The 23,497-nt window shown below is 37.7% G+C and overlaps 1 protein-coding gene across 1 annotated transcript in view; it reads left to right on the top strand.

Moving 5' to 3' along the window:
- Positions 1 to 23,497, top strand: part of HMCN1 (hemicentin 1) — a 551,984-nt gene that overhangs the window by 201,277 nt on the left and 327,210 nt on the right. Inside the window, exons 5-7 of the mRNA XM_040263800.1 lie at positions 3,877 to 4,048; positions 7,500 to 7,606; positions 22,424 to 22,544. Coding sequence (XP_040119734.1) covers positions 3,877 to 4,048; positions 7,500 to 7,606; positions 22,424 to 22,544 — 400 coding nt within the window. The remainder of the gene's footprint in view (positions 1 to 3,876; positions 4,049 to 7,499; positions 7,607 to 22,423; positions 22,545 to 23,497) is intronic.

Here is a 23,497-nt window from a genome sequence, read left to right as displayed (position 1 = left end):
AATAATCAGTCTCTGGTTTCTATAGCCATATGGACTGATTTGATTGGCAGAATGATTCATATCTTCCTGTTCATGCATGATAGATCACTCAGAACCCATTTTTCAAAATATGGCATTTGCTTCTTTAGGTAATGATATCGATACATACCTATCTCATATGTAAAATCCCAGGTGCTTTACACAGTTAAAATCTGAGGAAATATATCATTGGATTTATGCAGTAATTTTTGTGCTCAGTTGATGATACCACTACAAGCTTTTCTTTGTAAAATACTTCTGTCTAAGTATTACTTCTCTGCTTAAAGCAGGAATTCCTTCAGAAACTTTTCACTTACGTCTTTAGGATGGAATCCGGTTGTCATAGCTTGACTTTGTGAGCATACATACACTGCCCCTGACATAAGCTTCCAACCTCATATTCTGCTTCTCCCTTTTCTGAAAACTTAACTGTAGCCAGTTAGATGCACTCATGTTCCCAACATATGAGTACTTCTGTTTCTGTATGTTTTTAAGAACTTCTCTTCTACCTGGAGTGACTTTGTGTCTGTTTTTCATTTAAGAAATCTTGTCTTTCAGGGATACATTTTTTCTCACTTTGCCCATGAAGTCATTATTGAAATTTTCAATTAGGGAAAGGGAAGGGAATTCAGTTGGAGATGGAGGAAAACATTTGAATATCCACTATGTGGCAAGTACTATGATGGGCAGTTTACATACATTATTTCAACAAAGGCTTCCTGTTTTATGAATTCTTTTCTTTTATTTAAGAAGTTCAATTCAGTTGCTCAGTCCTGTCCAACTCTTTGAGACCCCATGGACTGCAGCATGCCAGGCCTCCCTGTCCATCACCAACTCCCGGAGCTTGCTCAAACTCATGTCCATCAAGTTGATGATGACATCCAACCATCTCATCCTCTGGCATCCCCTTCTCCTCCTGCCTTCAACCTTTCCCAGTATCAGGGTCTTTTCTAGTGAGTCCTTTCTTCACATCAGGTGGCCAAAGTATTGGAGCTTCAGCATCAGTCCTTCCAGTGATTTTCTTTAGAATTGACTGGTTTGATCTTGCAATCCAGGGGACTCTCAAGAGTCTTCTCTCATACCACAGTTCAAAAGCATCAGTTCTTTGGCGCTCAGCTTTCTTTATGGTCTGGCTGTCAAATCCATACATGAAAACTGGAAAAACCATAGCTTTGACTATGTGGACCTTTGTTGGCCAAGTAATGTCTCTGCTTTTTAAAATACTGTCTAAGTTGGTCATAGCTTTTCTTCCAGAGAGCAAACATCTTTTAATTTCATGGCTGCAGTCACCATCTGCAGTGATTTTGGAGCCCAAGAAAATAAAGTCTCCCACTGTTTCCATTGTTTCCCCATCTATTTGCCATGAAGTGATGGGACCAGATGCCATGACCTTTGTTTTTTGAATGTTGAGTTTTAAGCCAACTTTTTCACTCTCCTCTTTCACTTTCATCAAGAAGCTCTTAGTTCCTCTTCTTTTTCTGCCATGAGAGTAGTGTCATCTGCATATCTGTGGTTATTGATATTTCTCCTGGAAATCTTGATTCTAGCTCGTGCTTCCTCTAGTCCAGCATTTCCTTCCTTTGTGGTTCAGATGGTAAAGAGTCTGCCTGCAATGCGAGAGACCTAGGTTTGATCCCTGGGTTGGGATGATCCCCTGGAGAAAGAAATGGCAACCTATCCCAGTATTCTTGTCTGGAAAATTCCATGGATGGAGGAGCCTGGTGGGCTACAGTCCTTGGGGTCACAAAGAGTTGGCTATGACTGAGCAACTTCACTTTCATCAATTTCATTCATGTTCATTAATTTTATTCACTTTCATCAATTTCATTCACTTTCATCAATACTCAGTACCCAGAAGAGTTCTTTGAACAGTGAACATTTATTTAATGAATAAACATAATTGCCTTACATTGTTAATTTTATGATAATATCTTAGCCACTTTCCTCATCCTTGAGGAGGACGAAAAAGAGGGGGTGGGGGATCCATTTTACAGAGATTGAAATTAGGACACAATACTTGTTGTTTGATTCATTGGTTTGTGCCTACCATTATTGAAATTTAAAAAATACTGTTGTTTGAGTAGCTTGGCTGTAGCTTAATACCCAGTGCTGTTCAGTGTTTAATGAGTAATTATGAGGGAAATTGTTCATGATGAAATACCATCTTGAAGGATAAATGAACCAGAGGAAGATCTTAGGTGGATTAAAGCTTAGTATGATCTAGGAGTAATGGCGGTAAGTTCAGCTAAGCAGTACCTGTCCAGACATGCCCTGCAAAATGAGAAATTGTATTTGCTGTTGCGGAGCATTTCTGTGGACTAGAAGGTTTCCTTCAAGAGCACACCACTTAAATTGGTTCTAACCTGAAGTATTTTTCCACTTTAAAACACATAATGGTTTTTTTCCCATTATATTTTTGTATTTTTTATTTTAACATAAAAATGAATGTTTTGCTGGCATTGCAATTAATTTTTAATAATTAATATACTACAGTATATATTATTGAAATATATAGTATATAATTATAGTGTACTCTGTTACAGTAATTCAGTACTCAGTATATTGAAATTGTATTTGATAATTTGCTAATTGTCTTTTATTAATTGAACTTTGAAAAAAACTGAGAAAAAAAGAATAGAGGAAAAAAGAATCTCACTATTGGCATTACCTTGTTTTCTGTAGATTTTTTTCATTTCCGTTGAGAAATGGAACTGTCTCTACTACCTATGCATGTCATATCTTGCACAACTAGTGTTTGGACACTGTAATCTCATTTTGAATATATTACTCCAAGATATAAAAATTGAAATTTGAGCATGGGTTAAACTAATATTTTATTCTGAACCTGGATGTAGGGAGAGTTAGGCTTTTAAAAAAAATACAGCAGTGTATACATGTCAATCCCAAACTCTCAGTCTGTTCCTTGCCCTTTACCCCCCTACCCCCAGGTAACCATACATTCATTCTCTAAGTATGTAAATATGTTTCTGTTTTATAAATAAGTCCATTTGTATCATTTTTTAGAGATTCCACATAGAAGCCATGTCATATGATATTTGTCTTTCTCTGACTTATGTCTGAGATGTTATGAGATTGTATGATAATCTCCATGTCCATCCATATTGCTGCAAATAGTATTATTTTATTCTTTTTTATGGCTGTGTTTTTACCACATCTTCTGTTGATTGACATTTTCATTGCTTCCGTGTCTTCGCTATCGTAAATAATGGTGCATTTAACATTGGGGTATGTCTAGCCTTTCAAACCATGTTTTTCTCTGGATATATACCCAGGAGTGGGATTGTTTTTAAGAAACCTCCATACTGTTCTCCATAGTGGCTGTACCAATTTACATTCCCACCAGCAGTGTAGGAGGGTTCCCTTTTCTCCACATCTACTCCAGCATTAATTGTTTATAGATTGTTTTTGATGATGGCCATTTTGACTGGTGTGAGGTGATATCTTGTTGTAGTTTTGATTTGTGTTTCTCAAATAATTAGCATTGTTGAGCACATGCCTCTTTTCATGTGCCTCTCGGCCATCTGTATGTCTTCTTTGCAAAAATGTTTATTCAGGTATTCCGTGCATTTTCCAATTGGGTTATCAGTTTTTTTTTTTTTAATATTGCGCTGCTACATGAGCTGTTTGAAACTTTTGGAGACTAATCCCCTGGGGAGTGCATTTTTCCTATTCTGTGGGTTGAGAAGGTTTATCTTGATTGTGATGGAAATAAGCCTCACACAGTACAGAAAGCGACCCGGTCATTTCATTAAGCAAACAGGCTACTGCTTCAGCAATTCGAGGTGGTATAAAGCTGTAAATATTTTGATATCACTCATATTTCTCTTTTTCTTATAGGTTTTAAAATGGGTGGAAGAAGCAGTGCAGGCTTCCAAAGTTCACCTCTTATCAACGGATCATTTGGAACAGGCTGTAAATACTTGGAAAATTCCCTTTGATCCCAGTCTAAAAGAGGTTACTGTGTCTCTGAGTGGCCCTTCGCCAATGATTGAAATTCGCAATCCTTTAGGTGAGCTATATGGAACATTCATATTAAAAATATTTAAAAATATAGAATATGAAAAAAATAGAAAAACCATGAAAGGTAAAAGATTTTTAACAGACTTACTTGTTCAATTTAATACTAGCTTTATGAATAAATTTAACCAACTCAAAAATGACTGGAGAAGATGTTTAAAAATTAAAACTGAGTATTTTTAGTCATAAGTATCATTGAATTAACATGAGATTCAAAAAACTGAAACTCCTAATAATTTAAACAGATGACATTTACTAACTTAATTGTAACTGAAGGATCCAAAAATATTTTAGATGAACCTGAAATATTTTCTTCACCTTTATATGAGGAAATACTTCACAGTAACTTATTCTATAAAATTCAGTGTTTATCATTTTTAAGTGAATCATATGAAAAAAGTCCTTTATTACTAAAAAAAGCTGTCTAATTTTTTACCATATCATTTTCTTGATAGATTTTAATTTTACAAGTTGTTCTTGTTCAGTCGCTAAGTTGTGTCCGACTCTTTGCAACCCCATGGACTGCAGTATACCACCAGGCTTTCCTATTCTTCACTATCTACCACGGTTTGTTCAAACTCATGTTCATTGCCTCAGTGATACTATCCCAGTGATACTATCCAGTCATCTCATTCTCTGTCACCCCCTTCTCCTCCTGCTCTCAATCTTTCCCACAATCAGGCTCTTTTCCAATGAGTCGGCTCTTCACATCGGGTGGCCAAAGGATGGGAGCTTCAGCGTCAGTCCTTCCAATGAATATTCAGGGTTGATTTCCTTTAGGATTGACTTATTTGCCCACCTTGCATTCCAGTGGACTCTCAAGAATCTTCTCCAGCACCACAATTTGAAAGCATGAGTTCTTTGGTGCTCAGCCTTCTTTATGGTCCAGCTCTCACATCTGTATGTATTTACTGGAAAAACCATAGCTTTGACTATACATATCTTTGTCGTCAATGTGAGGTCTCTGCTTTTCAATATGCTGTATGGGTTTGTCATAGCTTTCCTTCCAAGGAACAAGCGTCTTTTAATTTAATGGCTGTAGTCACTGTCCACAGTGATTTTGGAGCCCAGGAATATAAAATCTGTCACTACTTCCACTTTTTCCCCCTCTATTGGCCATGAAGTGGTGGGACTGGATGACATGAGTTTAGTTTTTTGAATGTGAGTTTAAGCCAGCTTTTTTCATTCTTTCCTTCCACCCTTATCAAGAGACTCTTGAGCTCCTCTTCAGGAGACAAGTAAACTCTGGTAGTCCCATCTCTTTAAGAATTTTCCACAGTTTGTTGTGATCCACACAGTCAAAGGCTTTAGTGTAGTCAATGAAGCAGAAGTAGATGTTTTTCTGGAATTCCCTTGCTTTCTCTATGATCCAATGAATGTTGGCAATTTGATCTGTTTCCACTGCCTGTTCTAAATCCAGCTTGTATATATGAAAGTTCTTGGTTCACGTACTATGGAAGCCTAGCTTGAAAGATTTTGAGCATTACCTTGCTAGCATGTGAAATGAGCACAATTGTGCAGCAGTTAAACATTCTTTGGCATTGTCCTTCTTTGGGATTGCAACGAAAAGTGACCTTTTCCAGTCCTGTGGCCACTGCTGAGTTTTCCAAATTTGCTGGCATATTGAGTGCAGCACTTTTACAGCGTCATCTTTTAGGATTTGAAATAGCTCAGCTGGAATTCCATCATTTTCACTAGGTTAGTTCATGGTAATACTTCCTGAGGCCCATTTGACTTCACACTCCAGGATGTCTGGCCCTAAGTGAGTGATCACACCATCATGTTTATCCAGGTCATTAAAACCTTTTTTGTATAATTCTTCTGCGTATTCTTGCCACCTCTTCTTAATTTCTGCTGCTTCTGTTAGGTCCTTACTGTTTCTGTCTTTTATCATGCCCATTCTTGCATCAAATGTTCCCTTGTTATCTTCAGAAGCATATTGCACACCTTTTAACCTGGGAGGCTTGTCTTCTGGTGTCTTTTTGTCTTTTCATACTCTGTTGGGTTCTCGAGGCAAAAATACTGAAGTGGTTTATGATTCCTTCCTCCAGTGGACCATATTTTGTGAGAACTTTCCACTATGACCCTTCATGGATCACAGCCTTGTCATTGCAAAGGGGCTTGTGTAATTTTACAGGAGATAGTTGTTAAAAAACAAATTTATATTCTCATTAGAATAATGTTTAAATTTTTTCCTTTGATAATTGTATGGTATGATTCTCAGTTTTGGCTTAATTCCATCTCTGGTTGAATTTACAGGACTTAAGGTTGAATTGAATAGTAACCTAATTTTTCTTAATATTCGTGTTTAGGAAATTTTTAACCAATGATGTTTGCACAGTATTTTTATTCCTATTGTAGCTGAAGTATATGTTACATTTTTTAAACCTGTGTGAACATTTATAAATTGGAAAGGAGTAACTACCTTTTTTACTTTATTTGAATCTTAGAAAATGGCATACCATAGAGAAAATAGTGTATGAAATTGACCTCAAAGGCTTCAACCACATTTAACAATCAAATTGAAATTTATGAGGAAGCAAAACCAACTTTTTTGAGACTGTTTGGCCTTGAAAATAGATTTATCTGTAGAAATGGATTTGCCTTTTTAAGTAGCATTCTTCTAGTACCATCTATCCTGTCTACCCAGGAAAGATTTGTGTTGTTCATTATCTGTATCGAAAGTACCTGTAACCATTGCCTTAAGTTCTACTACTTTAAAAATTCATTGACAGTGATATTTTAAAAGTCATTTGCAGTGATTATAAAACTTCTGATGCAAACATGGGATTCTTTTAATTGATTTGTTTACGTAACTGCAGAAACAGTCCACACGAGAGCCAAGACTGAAATGCATATGTAAACTATGGCTTAATTCCAAATTTGTTTTCCTTCCTAAGTTCCAACTGTCAGATACTGTATGTTGATCTCAGTTGGAGATGGTACTGTGTTACTTCATTATACTGCTCCTCTAATTATTCCTTTGACAAGTAAAAGGCTTCTCCTGCACTTCATGGAAAACTGAGGTTTTACACTTTATGCAAAGTTATGCCCAGGGCTCTTAATGTTAGCAATATCTTGAGTCATCTCCAAAAAGACATTTATTCTAGTTTACTGTTTTGCCATCTATTAAGTCTAAATGTCTCTGGTGACTGTATATAACTTCTTTGTAGCCATAATAATCATTACCCAGATTAACTTTGGAAATATGATTATCATCTTCCTTACTCTGTTTTTAAGATCACATCAACATAGCAAATAGGAATCTGTTACTTCAATTACAGCGTTCGGAAATGCTAAAGTTACGTATATTTTAGATACAAAATGATGTTTTGAGCTAGAGGTGTAAATGTCCATCAGGTAATTTGTACTGGATATGTACACAGCTTATATACATAGCTGAAATAAAGATTATGCTTGTAACCTCTACATCTGTCTTTCAGGAAAGCTGATAAAAAAGGGATTTGGCCTGAATGAGCTATTAAATATTCATAACTCTGCCAAGGTGGTGAATGTTAAAGAGCCAGAGGCTGGCATATGGACAGTGAAGGTACTGTTATGTTACAGAGTCTATTTGTTGTTTTATTTTGATGTTGGCATGTTTTATAAAATATATATATAATAGTTTATTTATATCTTCTCTAACGATCATGGAGAAAGCTTTTGCTAAAAATCAATAGACATGCTGCATTCTTCGGAGTTGTCTTGATCATATGAATTGATAGTGTTTGGTTTTGATGACCGTGAAAGGGATCAGTCCCACCATAAATAGACTTAAAATGCTCAGGTAGTTTTTCTGTCATCGAATCTGTAGATTGATTATATTAGCCACTGTCTGCCTCCAAAACAATCAGAGATGGAGCCAGTAGAGAATGATGTTTAGGGACATAGACCCCAGTGTGGAACTACCCTGGGTTTGAATCTCAACACCACCACTTACAAGCTGCTAATCCCTTAGAACTATAGCTTCTCTTGATTTTCTTTCCACCTTTTTAATATAGGATGGCAATAACAGTCCTTTCCTTCATAGAAATGTTCTGAGAATTAAATGAAGATTATACAGATGAAGTATTTAACAAGTTCCTGTTACAAAATAAGCCCTCAAACATTGCTGGTTATTGGTGTGTAGTAGACCTACTTTCATTGTGTGCTTGAACACAAAATGGTATTTGTATCTTAGAGTCACATTAAGTAGTATATGTTCATACTAAGAAAGCATTGTATTTTGGCAATATGGAGGAAAGAACATATTTGCCTTCGAAATTCAGGATACCATAAATCTGAGATCTAGTCTGCTGCAAATTATATGTGGTACCCTCCCTAGTAGATGCTGTGCGTGGCTTGCCCATATTTCTCAGAAATTTCAGTGTGCTCTGGCCTACTTCCAACCCCAGGATCTGTATTTCTGTGTCTGAGAAGCTTTTTTTTTTTTTTTTAAATTTAAGATAGAACAGGAGAAGACTGTTCAGCTAGAGAATTAAACCCTTCTAGAGCAGCTTTCAGCCCCTGCAGGAATAAACTCCAGTTGTCCACAGGGAGAGCAGGCTTAAAGGCACACCCTTTATGTGCTGTGCGTCTTGCTTTTCCTCTTCCATTAGAATCCCTTGTAACTCCCAAATAAAGAGTTTACTCTGGAATACTGGGACAACTCAAATGCAGATTCCCCTTGCATCATTTACTCTTTCACTCTCTCAGCTTCCTGATGTGATAAAAAGAAAAGAAAATGAGATCAACTGGGTCATTTCAAATTATATAGCTGCTGTGAAAGTATATGGAGGTGTTATACCGTAGAAATTTTGCATGCCGATTTTTAAAAAGAAATACTTGAGTTTTATTCTTTAATTTTATAAAGTTAATTCTTCATTGTAATTCCATTTAAGTCCTAGAATATCAGTGTTTCTTTCCCTCACAACTCTCAGTCTTCTAAGGAAACTAAAACAGTAATATGGATATTTTAACATGAATAATATGGAATAAAGGTTTAAGTAAAAAGGCTATGTGAAATAAAATTAGGAACTTTTATTGAATGGATCACAAACAGTCCCATCTGCCTGTGTTATCCCCCAGTTCCTCGCACAAAGTAGTTGCTTAGTCCTTCCTGAGTGCATCAGATAGTCAATAGTGAAGTGTTTTGCTGTTATATTTTAAATAAATGTGGCCAAATTTGATATTACAGTTATTTTGACCAACTTGCCGCAAATATAACTAGATTGAGTCTGAATTTCTGTGACCACAGTGGAAAGGAGTATATGAAGTTCTGAGTCTCTGTATCGTCCAAACATTTTAATTTAAGCATGCTCTCAGTCAGCAGTCTTGAGCTAGCTGTTCACTAAGGTAATCCGTTCTTGCTCTCTGACCGGTGATGTTAAGTTGTCTGTTATTGACTTTGACATGTGTACAAGTGATACCATTCTTCTTATGATTAGCAACTGATTGTGGAGTATTTGAACCCATTTTCTAGGTGATTTGGATTGCTATCAGTGGTATTTCCTCTAAGAAAACTCTTGCCTAGAAGGGGGATATTTTACATGTCTGATGTTTTTCCTTGTGCCTAACACACCTATTCATCCAGTTATCCATTCAATAAACCTTTACTGAGTGTCTGATTCTGGCCATGTTCCATGACACTTAATGGTCACTAAGTACATCTTAATGATCATTAGAACAGTCACTGAGGATTAATCTGTGAGTGAGGAAGGAGATAAGATGACAGTAGGAACACTGTTTAGACAAGTCTCTAAACCTGGTCTCCTATAATTAAGAAAACAATAAAAAGACACAATATCTGTTATCACAGTATTTTAAATTCATATCTAATCATCATCAAAGAAGCTTCTGGTCCTGATGTTACACAGTATCTGGTGTACAATTAGTGATATCTAAACAAAGGATGAGAATTACAATGCAAGTAGAGATAATGAACTTATTTTGCTCCTGAATGAAATACCAAAATAATGAGTCAGGTTGGCATAAAGGCCAATTGAGGCGAATCCAGTGACATAAATATTGCTGCTGAGTTTGGATCTCCCTTTTGGATGGCTAATGAAGGATATTCTTTGGAACTCTGCATTCAGATGCTTATATCTTTCCTTTTCTCCTTTGCTTTTTGCTTCTCTCCTTTTCACAGCTATTTGTAAGGCCTCCCCAGACAGCCATTTTGCTTTTTTTGCATTTCTTTTCCATGGGGATGGTCTTGATCCCTGTCTCCTGTACAGTGTCACGAACCTCATTCCATAGTTCATCAGGCACTCTATCTATCAGATCTAGGCCCTTAAATCTATTTCTCACTTCCACTGTATAATCATAAGGGATTTGATTTAGGTCATACCTGAATGGTCTAGTGGTTTTCCCTACTTTCTTCAATTTAAGTCTGAATTTGGCAATAAGGAGTTCATGATCTGAGCCACAGTCAGCTCCTGGTCTTGTTTTTGTTGACTCTATAGAGCATCTCTATCTTTGGCTGCAAAGAATATAATCAATCTGATTTCGGTGTTGACCATCTGGTGATGTCCATGTGTAGAGTCTTCTCCTTTGTTATTGGAAGAGGGTATTTGCTATGACCAGTGCATTTTCTTGGCAAAACTCTATTAGTCTTTGCCCTGCTTCATTCCCCATTCCAAGGCCAAATTTGCCTGTTACTCCAGGTGTTTCTTGACTTCCTACTTTTGCATTCCAGTCCCCTATAATGAAAAGGACATCTTTTTTGGGTGTTAGTTCTAAAAGATCTTGTAGGTCTTCATAAAACTGTTCAACTTCAGTTTCTTCAGTGTTACTGGTTGTGGCATAGACTTGGATAACTGTGATATTGAATGGTTTGCCTTGGAGATGAACAGAGATCATTCTGTCGTTTTTGAGATTGCATCCAAGTACTGCATTTCGGCTTCTTTTGTTGACCATGGTGGCTACTCCATTTCTTCTGAGGGATTCCTGCCTGCAGTAGTAGATGTAATGGTCATCTGAGTTAAATTCACCCATTCTAGTCCATTTTAGTTCGCTGATTCCTAGAATCAGAGTTCCAAAGAATAGCAAGAAGAGATAAGAAAGCCTTCTTCAGCGATCAATGCAAAGAAATAGAGGAAAACAACAGAATGGGAAAGATTAGAGATCTCTTCAAGAAAATTAGAGATACCAAGGGAACATTTCATGCAAAGATGGGCTCGATAAAGGACAGAAATGGTCTGGACCTAACAGAAGCAGAAGATATTAAGAAGAGGTGGCAAGAATACATGGAAGAACTGTACAAAAAAGATCTTCACAACCCAGATAATCATGATGATGTGATCACTCATCTAGAGCCAGACATCTTGGAATGTGAAGTCAAGTGGGCCTTAGAAAGCATCACTACGAACAAAGCTAGTGGAGGTGATGGAATTCCAGTTGAGCTGTTTCAAATCCTGAAAGATGATGCTGTGAAAGTGCTGCACTCAATATGCCAGCAAATTTGGAAAACTCAGCAGTGGCCACAAGACTGGAAAAGGTCAGTTTTCATTCCAGTTCCAAAGAAAGGCAATGCCAAAGAATGCTCAAACTACTGCACAGTTGCACTCATCTCACATGCTAGTAAAGTAATGCTCAAAATTCTCCAAGCCAGGCTTCATCAATACGAGAACTGTGAACTCCCTGATGTTCAAGCTGGTTTTAGAAAAGGCAGAGGAGCCAGAGATCAAATTGCCAACATCTGCTGGATCATGGAAAAAGCAAGAGAGTTCCAGAAAAACATCTATTTCTGCTTTATTGACTATGCCCAAGCCTTTGATGTGTGGACCACAATAAACTGTGGAAAATTCTGAAAGAGATGGGAATACCAGACCACCTGACCTGCCTCTTGAGAAATCTGTATGCAGGTCAGGAAGCAACAGTTAGAAGTGAACATGGAACAACAGACTGGTTCCAGATAGGAAAAGGAGTACGTCAAGGCTGTATATTGTCACCCTGGTTATTGAACTTCTATGCAGAGTACATCATGAGAAACGTTGGACTGGAAGAAGCACAAGCTGGAATCAAGATTGCTGGGAGAAAATTCAATAACCTCAGATATGCAGATGACACCACCCTTATGGCAGAAAGTGAAGAGGAGCTAAAAAGCCTCTTGATGAAAGTGAAAGAGGAGAGTGAAAAAGTTGGCTTAAAGCTCAACATTCAGAAAACGAAGATCATGGCATCTGGTCCCATCACTTCATGGGAAATAGATGGGGAAACAGTGGAAAGAGTGTCTGACTTTATTTTTGGGGGCTCCAAAATCACTGCAGATGATGACTGCAGCCATGAAATTAAAACACGCTTACTCCTTGGAAGAAAAGTTATGACCAACCTAGATAGCATATTCAAAAGCAGAGACATTACTTTGCCGACTAAGGTCCGTCTAGTCAAGGCTGTGGTTTTTCCTGTGGTTATGTATGGATGTGAGAGTTGGACTGTGAAGAAGGCTGAGCGCCAAAGAACTGATGCTTTTGAACTGTGGTGTTGGAGAAGACTCTTGAGGGGTCCCTTGGACTGCAAGGAGATCCAACCAGTCCATTCTGAAGGAGATCAACCCTGGGATTTCTTTGGAAGGAATGATGCTAAAGCTGAAGCTCCAGTACTTTGGCCACCTCATGTGAAGCGTTGACTCATTGGAAAAGACTCTGATGCTGGGAGGGATTGGGGGCAGGAGGAGAAGGGGACGACAGAGGATGAGATGGCTGGATAGCATCACGGACTCAATGGACGTGGGTCTGAGTGAACTCCGGGAGTTGGTGATGGACAGGGAGGCCTGGCGTGCTGCGATTCATGGGGTCGCAAAGAGTCGGACACGACTGAGCGACCAAACTGAATGAAGGATAGCATTTTACATGTGTATTTTCTTATGGGGAGAAATGTCTGAATTCGACAGACATCCCTGGTGCCATCTCTCATGCGCTCTACTATCTGGAAAATGTCTGCTCTGTCTGGGATTACTAACAGCTTTTTTGAATGTTTTGCATAACAGTTTAAATCTCATGTGTAGAACACAGCCCATCTCTTAGTTGACATTAGCATGGTGTTCAAGGAGCACCAACTTGAGCCTCAACCAGTCTTTTTGGTTATTTTCCACCATGTACCCTTCTACTCTAATCACATGTACTTTTGCAATGTCTCTCATATTCTCTTACCACATTCTCTTGGTCTGTGCATTCTCTCAAGCTATTGCTTCTTTCTAGCATATTCTTCTTTTCTTATGTCTGATTCATAACTCCCAATAATGCTCAGCTCAAATGGTAACACTTGTATCAAGCCTTTTCTCATCCAGAATATACTCTTTTCCCTCTGGCTTTCTATTGCAATTTTTTGCCACCTCCCTTTTGCCTAATTTCCCCTCATTATGTCATATTTATTTCCATACAGGTTTTGGCTTCCAGTTTTGCTGTAGACCAGACTTTGTCACAAGTATATGCCATAGTGCCTGGGAAAGTACTATATAAATATTCCTGAATAAAAATGAATTCACTTATTCTGATGATATCCAGGGAAGCAGGCAGAGCTTTGATTTAGTCTGGATCACAGTTGATGTACTGGCACGGAACACTTTATTATGACCATGATTTGACTATGACAGTGGTGATTGTTTTTCTCCTGTGGTTTACCAAGGAAACCCTGGTGATTACTTTTCTGTGATTTATTCGAACACTTTCATTGAACGGAGACAATGAGTCAACTCATCAGTATAATTCATATAACTAACCTGGATGTTTTAGATTGCCTCTGATGCAGGTGAAAACTTGCCAAAAAGCAGTAACTGAAATGGACCCCAAGTTATTATTGCAAACAAAAGAGACAGTTGTTTGAGGCCCCTAAATTTGTATCTGTAGGGAAGCTAGAAATCCTGGGTCTTATTTCTGAGAAGAAGTGTAAATTTTCCATTCAGACAGCTTAATTATACCTAGGCTATTTGAACATAACCACATAAACTGTCAGGCCAGATTGTGTGCTCTGCTCTTTAAGGGAAACTTTGTTGCAAAGACATTAAATAGTTGTCAGTACCCATGATGTTTAGTGGGTAGAGACTGTTGCTATTAGTCTAGGATTATCAGTGTGATCATGGGATGTAGCACATCCCCTGAGGTGTTTCCATTAAGTAAATTCGGATAAACTGTCCTTAGATCATCTCCCAAGTAGAGAAGGGAGTGTACCCAACCACATGATTGTATTGAGATTCTGAGACTAGCAGAAATATTTCTGGTTGTAGATAGTTACTTTGGTTGCCAGAACCTACTAATGCATTTTCTACAGGATAAGGATAGTTTTAGAAATGCTCATATGGCATAAACTTGTTAAGGAATTACAATAAACCTCAAGTCTAACAAAGGACCACACAAGTAGCATATTATGCTGGCCTCCAGTTATTACCACCTGGTACCTCTTTTGAATAAGCAGTCAGACTACACCAGGTGTATTATTTAAATGGATTAGCTATGGCATTAATTCAGTGTTTAGGGTCAATGGAATGCTCTGTAGTAGATTTTTTTCCTGGAATATTCCCCAGTTATATTTGTCTGCCAATATCAGATTGACAATCAAATGGAATATTTCCTTTAAAAAATATATGTACACTTTTATTTATATAAAATGGGTATGTGTATGTATATGTGAATATATACAGAATTTACATTTCTTTCCTTGTATTCCATTTTTTAAAACAAACAACAACTAGTAAAATGATAGTATTTAAATCTAGCTGGTTTCATTATATCTTTTTGACTGGCACAAATCCTACCCCATGTTAGCTTCTCAATAAATATTTGATTGAAAGTATAGTATTCTTTACATTGTAAAGGATGGTATGTTATATAAGAGCAGCTGATTTGAAAATGGACATCTATTTTAATTTAAGATATACTACTTAATATATTTTTGACCTTGAAGAAATTACCTAAACCTACCCAGCTCTGCAAAAAATAGGGGGAAATAATACTTACTTAATATTGTCATGATTAAATTAGATGTTGGTAAATGTCTAAACAGTTTCTGACACATGAGTGGTAAAACTAAATTAGTTCTTCTCCAGAGTGTGTATAAATAGGAAACTATCTATATTTTCTATCAATTCTAGATAGACATATAGGCTCTACTTTATTTACTTTGGCTTATTTACCATTGAAACTCCTTAGGAGAGAGAAATTAAAGCCAACTCTAGCAATCTATTTTAATTCATTTATAGCATGGCAGGCTTCACATTTCGTACCAGGATGTGTTCTCCCTGGCTTAATACAAGTTCATTCCTCACTAGTGTCACATGTTCTGTGAGGGTTGACGGGCTGCTCTACTTCATATGCTCAGGAACCCAAGCTGATGGAGGCACCCACATATTTAGAACATTGTTGCTGTTCAGTTGCCAAGTCATGTCTGACTCTTTGCGACCCCATGGACTGCAGCACGCCAGGCCTCTGTGCCCCTCACCATCTGCCGAAGTTTGCCCAAGTTCATGTCCATTGAATTGGTGATGCCATCCAGCCATCTCATCCTCTGTCACCCTCTTCTCCTTTTGCCTTTAATCTTTCCCAACATGTGACCTCTTTTTAGTGGAGGAAAAGACTGGAGAATGTGCATAGAAAAAGGAAGAGATTGTGTCACTTCTAGGATGATATAGACATTTTTGTGAGTGACAGACACACTTCACTTCCTTTCTAAGGCATTTGCCAGAACTGTTATCATGGCCTAGTGGTTTTCTGGAGCTGGTTCATAAATGGTTCATGGAGAGTCAGTTATGTGCTTTCTCTTCCAAACTCAGTGACATCCTGTTGGGAGCTTGAAATCAGCCGCTTGGTAGTATTTACATCACAAAATTTGGCAAATGTCCCAAATTAGCGCTTTTTTTTTTTTCAGAGAGAAGTTTACCAACACTCTACTAACCTGACTCCTCCTTTGAGAGTGCATTTAGAAATTTAGAATGGCAGATGAATAGATGGGGATATTATTGTTTTCTATGTGATAGGGTCCAAATCAACCCAGAGATTATGTCATCCTAGAATGTTTTGCATCGACTTAAGAGTATTGAATTTGGTTGGAGTAATTGCCACTTAACTTGCTGTTAAACCTAGGCAAGTAATTAGTTCTTTGAGCCCCAATTTCTTTGGTGCTTAATGAGATATCGTGTGAACATACTTAGCATAATGTATCTAGAAAAATTCAATGAATTGTTGATGACTCTGGCATCAGGTGGTTCTAGGGAGATCTAAGGGAAACTGCCAACATTAAGTGTTTGTTGGCCTTATTATTAATGATATTAATAAATTAATTTCATGTATTAAGTACCTATTGAATAGTATTTTATAGGTGATATATTTGATATAATTCTTGCCTTCAAGGGCTTTCTATGTAGAGAAGACTTTCAATATTTAATAGATGTCTAGCCTTAAAAATAGATTCATCTGCAATATAGTTGACCAGGAAGATATCGGAAGAGCAACTGATTCTCCCTGGAGCTCTCCATGGTGCTTGCCCCATGGTGCTTCAGCCTGCCCTGCTCCTTCATTTCTTAAAGACTCATTCTCAGTTCAGAAGCCCACACTCTGGTCCACTCTGCTGCTGCTTCTCTCTCACTCTTTTGTGTGGCTGCCTATTGATAACTAGAGAATGCGAGGAGGTATCTAGTCTAACCTCATCTTTGCCTCAGCTCGGCTTACACTACAACAGCCTCTGTATTCCTGACTCAGACCCTTCTGCAACGTGACCAACTCAACATTCTAACTCAGGGCAGTAATGTAACACATTATAAACCTTTATAAATAACATGAAGAAGTAGACTGTTTAAAATGCAACTCTTAGAATTTCAGGCTAATACAAACCCAGTCCAGTGTCTGTATAGATATTTCCTGTTATGCTTGGAACCACTGTGAGCCTCCTTAATTTCCCTGTTCTGAGCTACAGGAACCACGAGGTGAGGATGCCTCTGTGCGGAAGTGATACTTCTAGATACTTTGTGGTGGAGAGATGCTTTTTGGAGCCAAATTCTCACTTTATTACAGCACATAGTTTAAATCTACATGATATAAAGATCAAATAGAAAAAACATCAAAGCAGTGGTTTTTGTCATACTAATTTAATTATGTATGTAGAAAATGGGCCTAAAATTATTCAGAAAGGAAGAGAGGAGTAAGAAATACACAGCTGGACTTCCCTTCTATTTAACTTGGTCATAGATTAGCTAAATTAGCTAAATTTTCTTTGCCCCTCCAAGGCTTTCTTATCTTTTAATTCTCCTCCAACCCCACTCTGTCCATAACACATTAGAACCCAAAGCCTTTCTCCAATGCTTCTGGGGTTCCCTGAAGGTTATCTTTGTTTTGGTCTCCTTGCCTCTGATTACTTGTGTGTTGATTCTAATCTTTTATGCCTCCATGTTGGGTAAACCTCAGTGCTTCAAAAATTTCAGGGAAATCCAGTAACAAGACCATTTTGTAAATTTAGTAAATTTGACTATTGATTTGAGGTTTATCTTGAAGTAACTTGTGTCCTTTTGCTCTCTCCTTGCCCTCCATTCTTCTTATCTCTATTTTGTTTCTGCTTCTCTCCTGTGAATAGTGTCAGGAATTCCATATAGATATTCACTTAGCTGTGTCTGACTCTTTGCAACCCCATGGACACTAGGTTCTTCTGTCCATGGAATTTCCCAGGCCTGAATACTGGAATGGGTTGTTACTCCCTTCTCCAGGGATCTTCCCAACCCAGGGGATCAAACCCAGGTCTCCTGCATTGCAGGTGGATTCTTTACTGGCCGAGCCACCAGGGAAGCGAAATTCCATATTACTCTTCTGTTGTGTAGGGCAGTTGGGTATATTTTAGCCTTTACCCCCAAACCAGCGTAATTCAGTTCATTGAAATGATCATGAGAAGCACATGGTGTACCTGTGGAGGTCAGTTTCTGGATCCTCACTGAATTCACATCCCAGCTCTGCTGCTGCTGCTGCTAAGTTGCATCAGTCGTGTCTGACTCTGTGTGACCCCATAGATGGCAGCCCACCAGGCTCCCCGTCCCTGGGATTCTCCAGGCAGGAATACTGGAGTGGGTTGCCAGTTCCTTCTCCAGTGCATGAAAGTGAAATGTGAAAGTGAAGTCGCTCAGTCGTGTCTGACTTTTCGCGACCCCATGGACTGCAGTCCACCAGGCTCCTCCGTCCATGGGATGCTCCAGGCAAGAGCGCTGGTGTGGGGTGCCATCGCCTTCTCCACCCAGCTCTGCTACCTGCTGTTTATCTGTGACTTTGAGCAAGTGACTCTACCTTTCTGATCTGTGAAATGAAGGTGATAATACTATTATCTCAGATGGGCTTTTGTGGGGATTAAAGATGGTAATTTACATAAAAGATTTAGCCTCCTGTACAGAATGCATTTTGTGAATGCTGGACCTTTCTCCTTTTTCTAGTTACTGATACATTTTACCATCATTATTCCTAAAATCTTTTTGTTCCTATGACAGTAATACTTGAAAGAGGGAGGTCAGCTAAGAAACAGACTAAAATAATAGCTTACTTTAAGACAACAGATTAAAATAATAAATTGTTAGCACTTTCTCATGAAGATATTGAATGTGATATTTTCTGTTCCTAAAATATTGTCCAAGTATTATTGTAATTCTTTCAAGAGAATGATTCAAGAATAATAAGTGAGTATCAGAGGTCATTTTTAACTGACTTAGTTTAAAATATTTCCTGGCATTATATTTTTAAATGAATAATTGTGGTTTATTTGTGATGTCTTTTGCTCCTATTTACCCCAATTAACCCAGAGTTGGATGTCATTTTACATAAAAACTAACTCAGTTGGAAATACCTTTTACTTACAAACTCTTTCAAATCCTATGCAGGGATTCCTACTCTTTACAGTATAATATATAAATAAGAAATTACAATCTTCTTTAATTGTGTGTCATATTTTTAGCTTTTCTCAGAGTTTACCTACATCCTTATCCCCACCCACTTTTTTGGTATGTTATTTGGATCAAGATTAATTTATAATAATTTTCTAGAGATTGTAAGAGACTCCCTATTCATCAACTCAGCTTTATTTTTAATGTATTATTTGCCAGCTGCTGCTGTTGCTATGTCACATCAGTCGTGTGCGACCCCATAGACGGCAGCCCACCAGGCTCCTCTGTTCCTGGGATTCTCCAGGCAAGAACACTGGAGTGGGTTGCCATTTCCTTCTCCAATGCGTGAAAGTGAAAAGTGAAAGTGAAGTCGCTCAGTCATGTCCAACTCTTTGCAACCTCATGGACTGCAGCCTGCCAGGCTCCTCCATCCATGGGATTTTCCAGGCTAGAGTAATGGAGGGGGTTGCCATTGCCTTCTCTGATTATTTAACAGCAGGATACCATATTTTCAAACATGTGGGTAATTTCTAATTTTTCTCAGATAATAAGCATCACTTAAAAAAAACTTTTTATTTGGTACTGAAGTATAGCTGATCATCAGTGTGATAGTTTCAGGTGGATAGCTAAGGGACTCAGCCATGCACAATACACGTATCCATTCTCCCCAAACTCCCCTCCCATCCAGGCTGCCACATAACATTGAGCAGAGTTCCCTGTAAGCACCACTTTGGAAATGGACTTATTATCAGTTGGTTTGTGCACAAAACACTTGGTAGATGGTTAGTACTTGATAGCAGTCATTAGGCGAAGTGTGTATCACATTTGCCCTTGATAACCTCTCAGTGGCTGTTTTATCGTAGGGGACTTTCTGAGCAACAAGGCAACTAACAGCAATAGATAATGTCAGTGAAAAAAATCTAAATCAACTCATAATATTGACTATTTTGTTTCTCCTTGACAAGAAACTAGTAGACAATAGTATTTTCAGTAAAGCTCTCATTATTAAGGCAGTTGAACATAGACTTCTCAAGGTTTTAAATAGCCCTGTAGGAGATCCTCAATTTAAAATTGGATTATGATATGTAGTTTCCTTTTATATCTGTTAATTCATAACACATTTTCCTTTAGAAATAATGGAATAAGTGTATTGAGACTTCTGCACTTACAGTATTTTGTAAGCCCTATAAAATGAGCCATGGTAATTAGGAACATCATTTATGCTAAGAATGCAACACATTTTTTGAGAAGATGTAATTTTTTTTTCTTTTCCTTCACCTTCATTTTCCTTTGCTTTGAGTTTTGGAGGTTCTTCTCAATGGGGAATGTGATTGGTAGCAACAGGGACATTCATATATCCTGATCTTTTCTGTACTCATTGCCATATGAGTCACAGGGGTTTAGGGAAAGCTGTGTGGTTTGCAGAGCCTTGTAGCCATATATAGCCATATATTACCATATATTATATGCATAGTCCTAGACGCCACTGACCAGTAAATTTTGGCTGGAGCTCGGAGTCTGTATTTTTACAAACAATCCAGGTGATTTAGTATAGGTATAGACATAGTTGGTCCTCAAACCATAATTAGAGAGATACTTGAGGTAGGGGTTCACTCTGACTTACCTTGAGCTTGGGAGACAATCTAGCACAGTGGAAAAGAGCCCAGAGTCTGACCTTTGGGTTAAAACCTGACTTCTGCAATGTTAGGAAAGTTGGGAAACCTTGTGAACTTGGGCAAGGTATTTAATGCTTCGGTGCCTCAGTCTGTTTATCTTTGCCATGGGGCTAATGATGGTATCTATCTTACACAGTTGTCATGAAAAACAAATAAGCCAGTGTATGCAAGAAGTCTGGACACAAAGAAAGTGCCCAATAAATGTTAGTGTTTTATCCTGTGGTCCTAATCCAAATTATTTATTATTTATGCACATAGAGGTGACTTCAGCTCTCAGCTAGTCAATATCTTGTTCATCTCCTTTAGGAGGCTTTAACTGAACTACAACCTAGTCTGTGCTCCTTTAATATACACATTTCTTTTCTCTCTACCTTTTCTGTAATTCTGTCACTGCATTTACTGTATTGCATTGGAGATTTCTCTTCCTCCATCTGACTTCCTCACTGGCCATAAGCTCTTAGAGGGTGAGGACCTTATTTTTTCACTCATACTTGTATCTCACTAACTGAGTGCCTTGACAGGGCACTGCTGAGCTGAAGTGCTGGTCAGCTAAAAGCTAGTTGATAATTGACTGTTGTGCTTGTCCTGGCTGTATCTTCCCCAAGCAAAGAGAAAGGAAATATTTTCCATAATAGAACCTGGATGATGTTTAGGGGAGAAGGTTTAGTCATTCATTTATTTCATGAATATTCATTTCTTTTCCTTTTTTTTGTGGTAATGCTGTTTAATTTTTGAGGAACTGCAAAGATATTTTTCAAATCAGCTGTACCATTTTATATTTTCACCAGCAATGCATGTGGTTTACAATTTCTTCACATTCTTCCCACATATTTTTGTCTTCTTTAAAAAAAAAATTTATTGGGTTATAATTGATTTACAGTGGTGTTGGTTTCAGGTATACAGCAAAGCAAATTAGTTATACATAAACATTTTCCCTCTTTTAGATTCTTTTATAGGCTATTACAGAGTGTTGAGTAGAGTTTTCTGTGTTATACAGTAAGTCCTTATTAATAATCTATTTTATATATAGTAGTGTGTATATGTCAATCCCAGTCTCCCAATTTATCCCTCCTCACTTGCCTGCCTTTTATTTGGGGCTGGTACACGGGGATGACCCAGAGAGATGTTGTGGGGAGGGGGGTGGGAGGGGGGTTCATGTTTGGGAACGCATGTACACCCGTGGTGGCAAAACCAATACAGAATTGTAAAGTAAAATAAAAAATAAATTAAAAAAAAAAAAACTTGGAAGAATAGCAAAATAAAATAAAATAAAATAAAGACTGCAGCCATCCTAATAGTTTAAAGTGGGATTTCACTGTGGTTTAGATCTGCAGTTCCGTAATGGATAGTGATATCGAGCATCTTTTCATGTGCTTATTGGCCATTTTATATCTTCTTTGGAAAAATGTTTATTCAGATACTTTGCCTCATTTTAATTGCTGCTGTTATTGCTTTTTAAATTGTTGAGTTGTAAAAGCTCTTTATATATTCTGGATAATTCTGGATAATGATTGTTTATTAGATATCTGATTTGCAAGTATTTCCCCCATTCTACTCAGTGTCTTGATTCTTGAACATCCACCTTGTGAATCAAGTCCATTCACTATGACTGTGCCCCTCTATCTTTTACCACTGAGCGTGCAATATAATACTCAATTGTATAGGCTTCAGGCCCCTGGATATGCATTACGAAACTTGCATTGAAGTTATGGAGTCACGGTTAAGTTCAAAACACCCAGATAAAGGCCACAATGAGTGGACATCACGTCTAACAGAATGCTCTGCAGTTTCTTTGCCTTTTCAGTGTTTAGTGCGACCAGCACCCTGGATTAACTGCTGATGGAATTTGTCATTAAACATTTTTCAGACGTCTAGCACTGGAAGGCACTCTGTTCGCATTACTGGCCTCAGTACTATTGACTTTCGAGCTGGTTTTTCCCGAAAGCCCACCCTGGACTTCAAAAAAACAGTCAGCAGACCGGTGCAAGGTTTGTATTTGTGTATTAGCTCAATCGGCATAGTAGATATTGAAGTGCAAAGTACTTCTCAGACTGTGGTTTTGTAATTGTGTAGTTCTTCAGTAAAATTGGGAAACATGACATCTTTATTTGAAATATGATTACACTCCTGTCATAGTCATTGTTTCTTGAAGTATGTCCAAAGACCAGTGATATTGAACTCACTTGGGGAGCTTATCAAAAGTTAAGGTTCCTGGGGCCTACCTCAGATTTCCTGAATGAAAATTATAGACAGTAGGTCCCAGTTTTGTTGTTTAGTCACTGAGGCACATCCAATTCTATTGCAACTCCATGAATGAGAGCCTGTCAGTCTCCTCTATCCATAAGATTTCCCAGGCAAGAATACTGGAGTGGGTTGCCATTTCCTTCTCCAGGTCCCAGGAATGTACACTTTAACAAGCACCTCATTGATTCCTATACTTACTAAACTTTGCAAACTGCTGACCTAGATCTTGGGCCTTTTTCTTACTAGCATCTTACTTACCTGTTGTCAAGGTGAAAATATAGAGTGGATGGTGTATAGTTAAAACGCTGAAGATATCACATAGCATTATATGTTCCAAGATGAAATTATTATTGATTTGAAAGGTGCTTTTTCATCTTATTTTTATTCATGCAAGAAGATTTATTGTTCTGTAGCTGAAAAGAAGACTTAGTCCTTCTGTGACTTTAAATTTCTTTTTTTCTGATTGTTCTTTTATTTTTATTGCTTCAGTTACTAGGAGGATACAAAATAATGAATCTTTAAAAATATTCATATAATACAAATATACAATATTCATAATTCTAATTTTCTACATATAAACATGATTAGATAACTTAAAAGTCATTATCTATGGTTTCCTGTATTTCTCTGGTCATAAATAAACTTTTTTTATTTGTGTAGAAAAGATTCCACAGCTGAGACACAGTTTTTGGCACAG

Source organism: Oryx dammah, unplaced genomic scaffold, assembly GCF_014754425.2.
Source record: "Oryx dammah isolate SB20612 unplaced genomic scaffold, SCBI_Odam_1.1 HiC_scaffold_21, whole genome shotgun sequence".
NCBI classification, from domain to species: domain Eukaryota; kingdom Metazoa; phylum Chordata; class Mammalia; order Artiodactyla; family Bovidae; genus Oryx; species Oryx dammah.
This window is presented reverse-complemented; position numbering and strand designations above follow the sequence as displayed.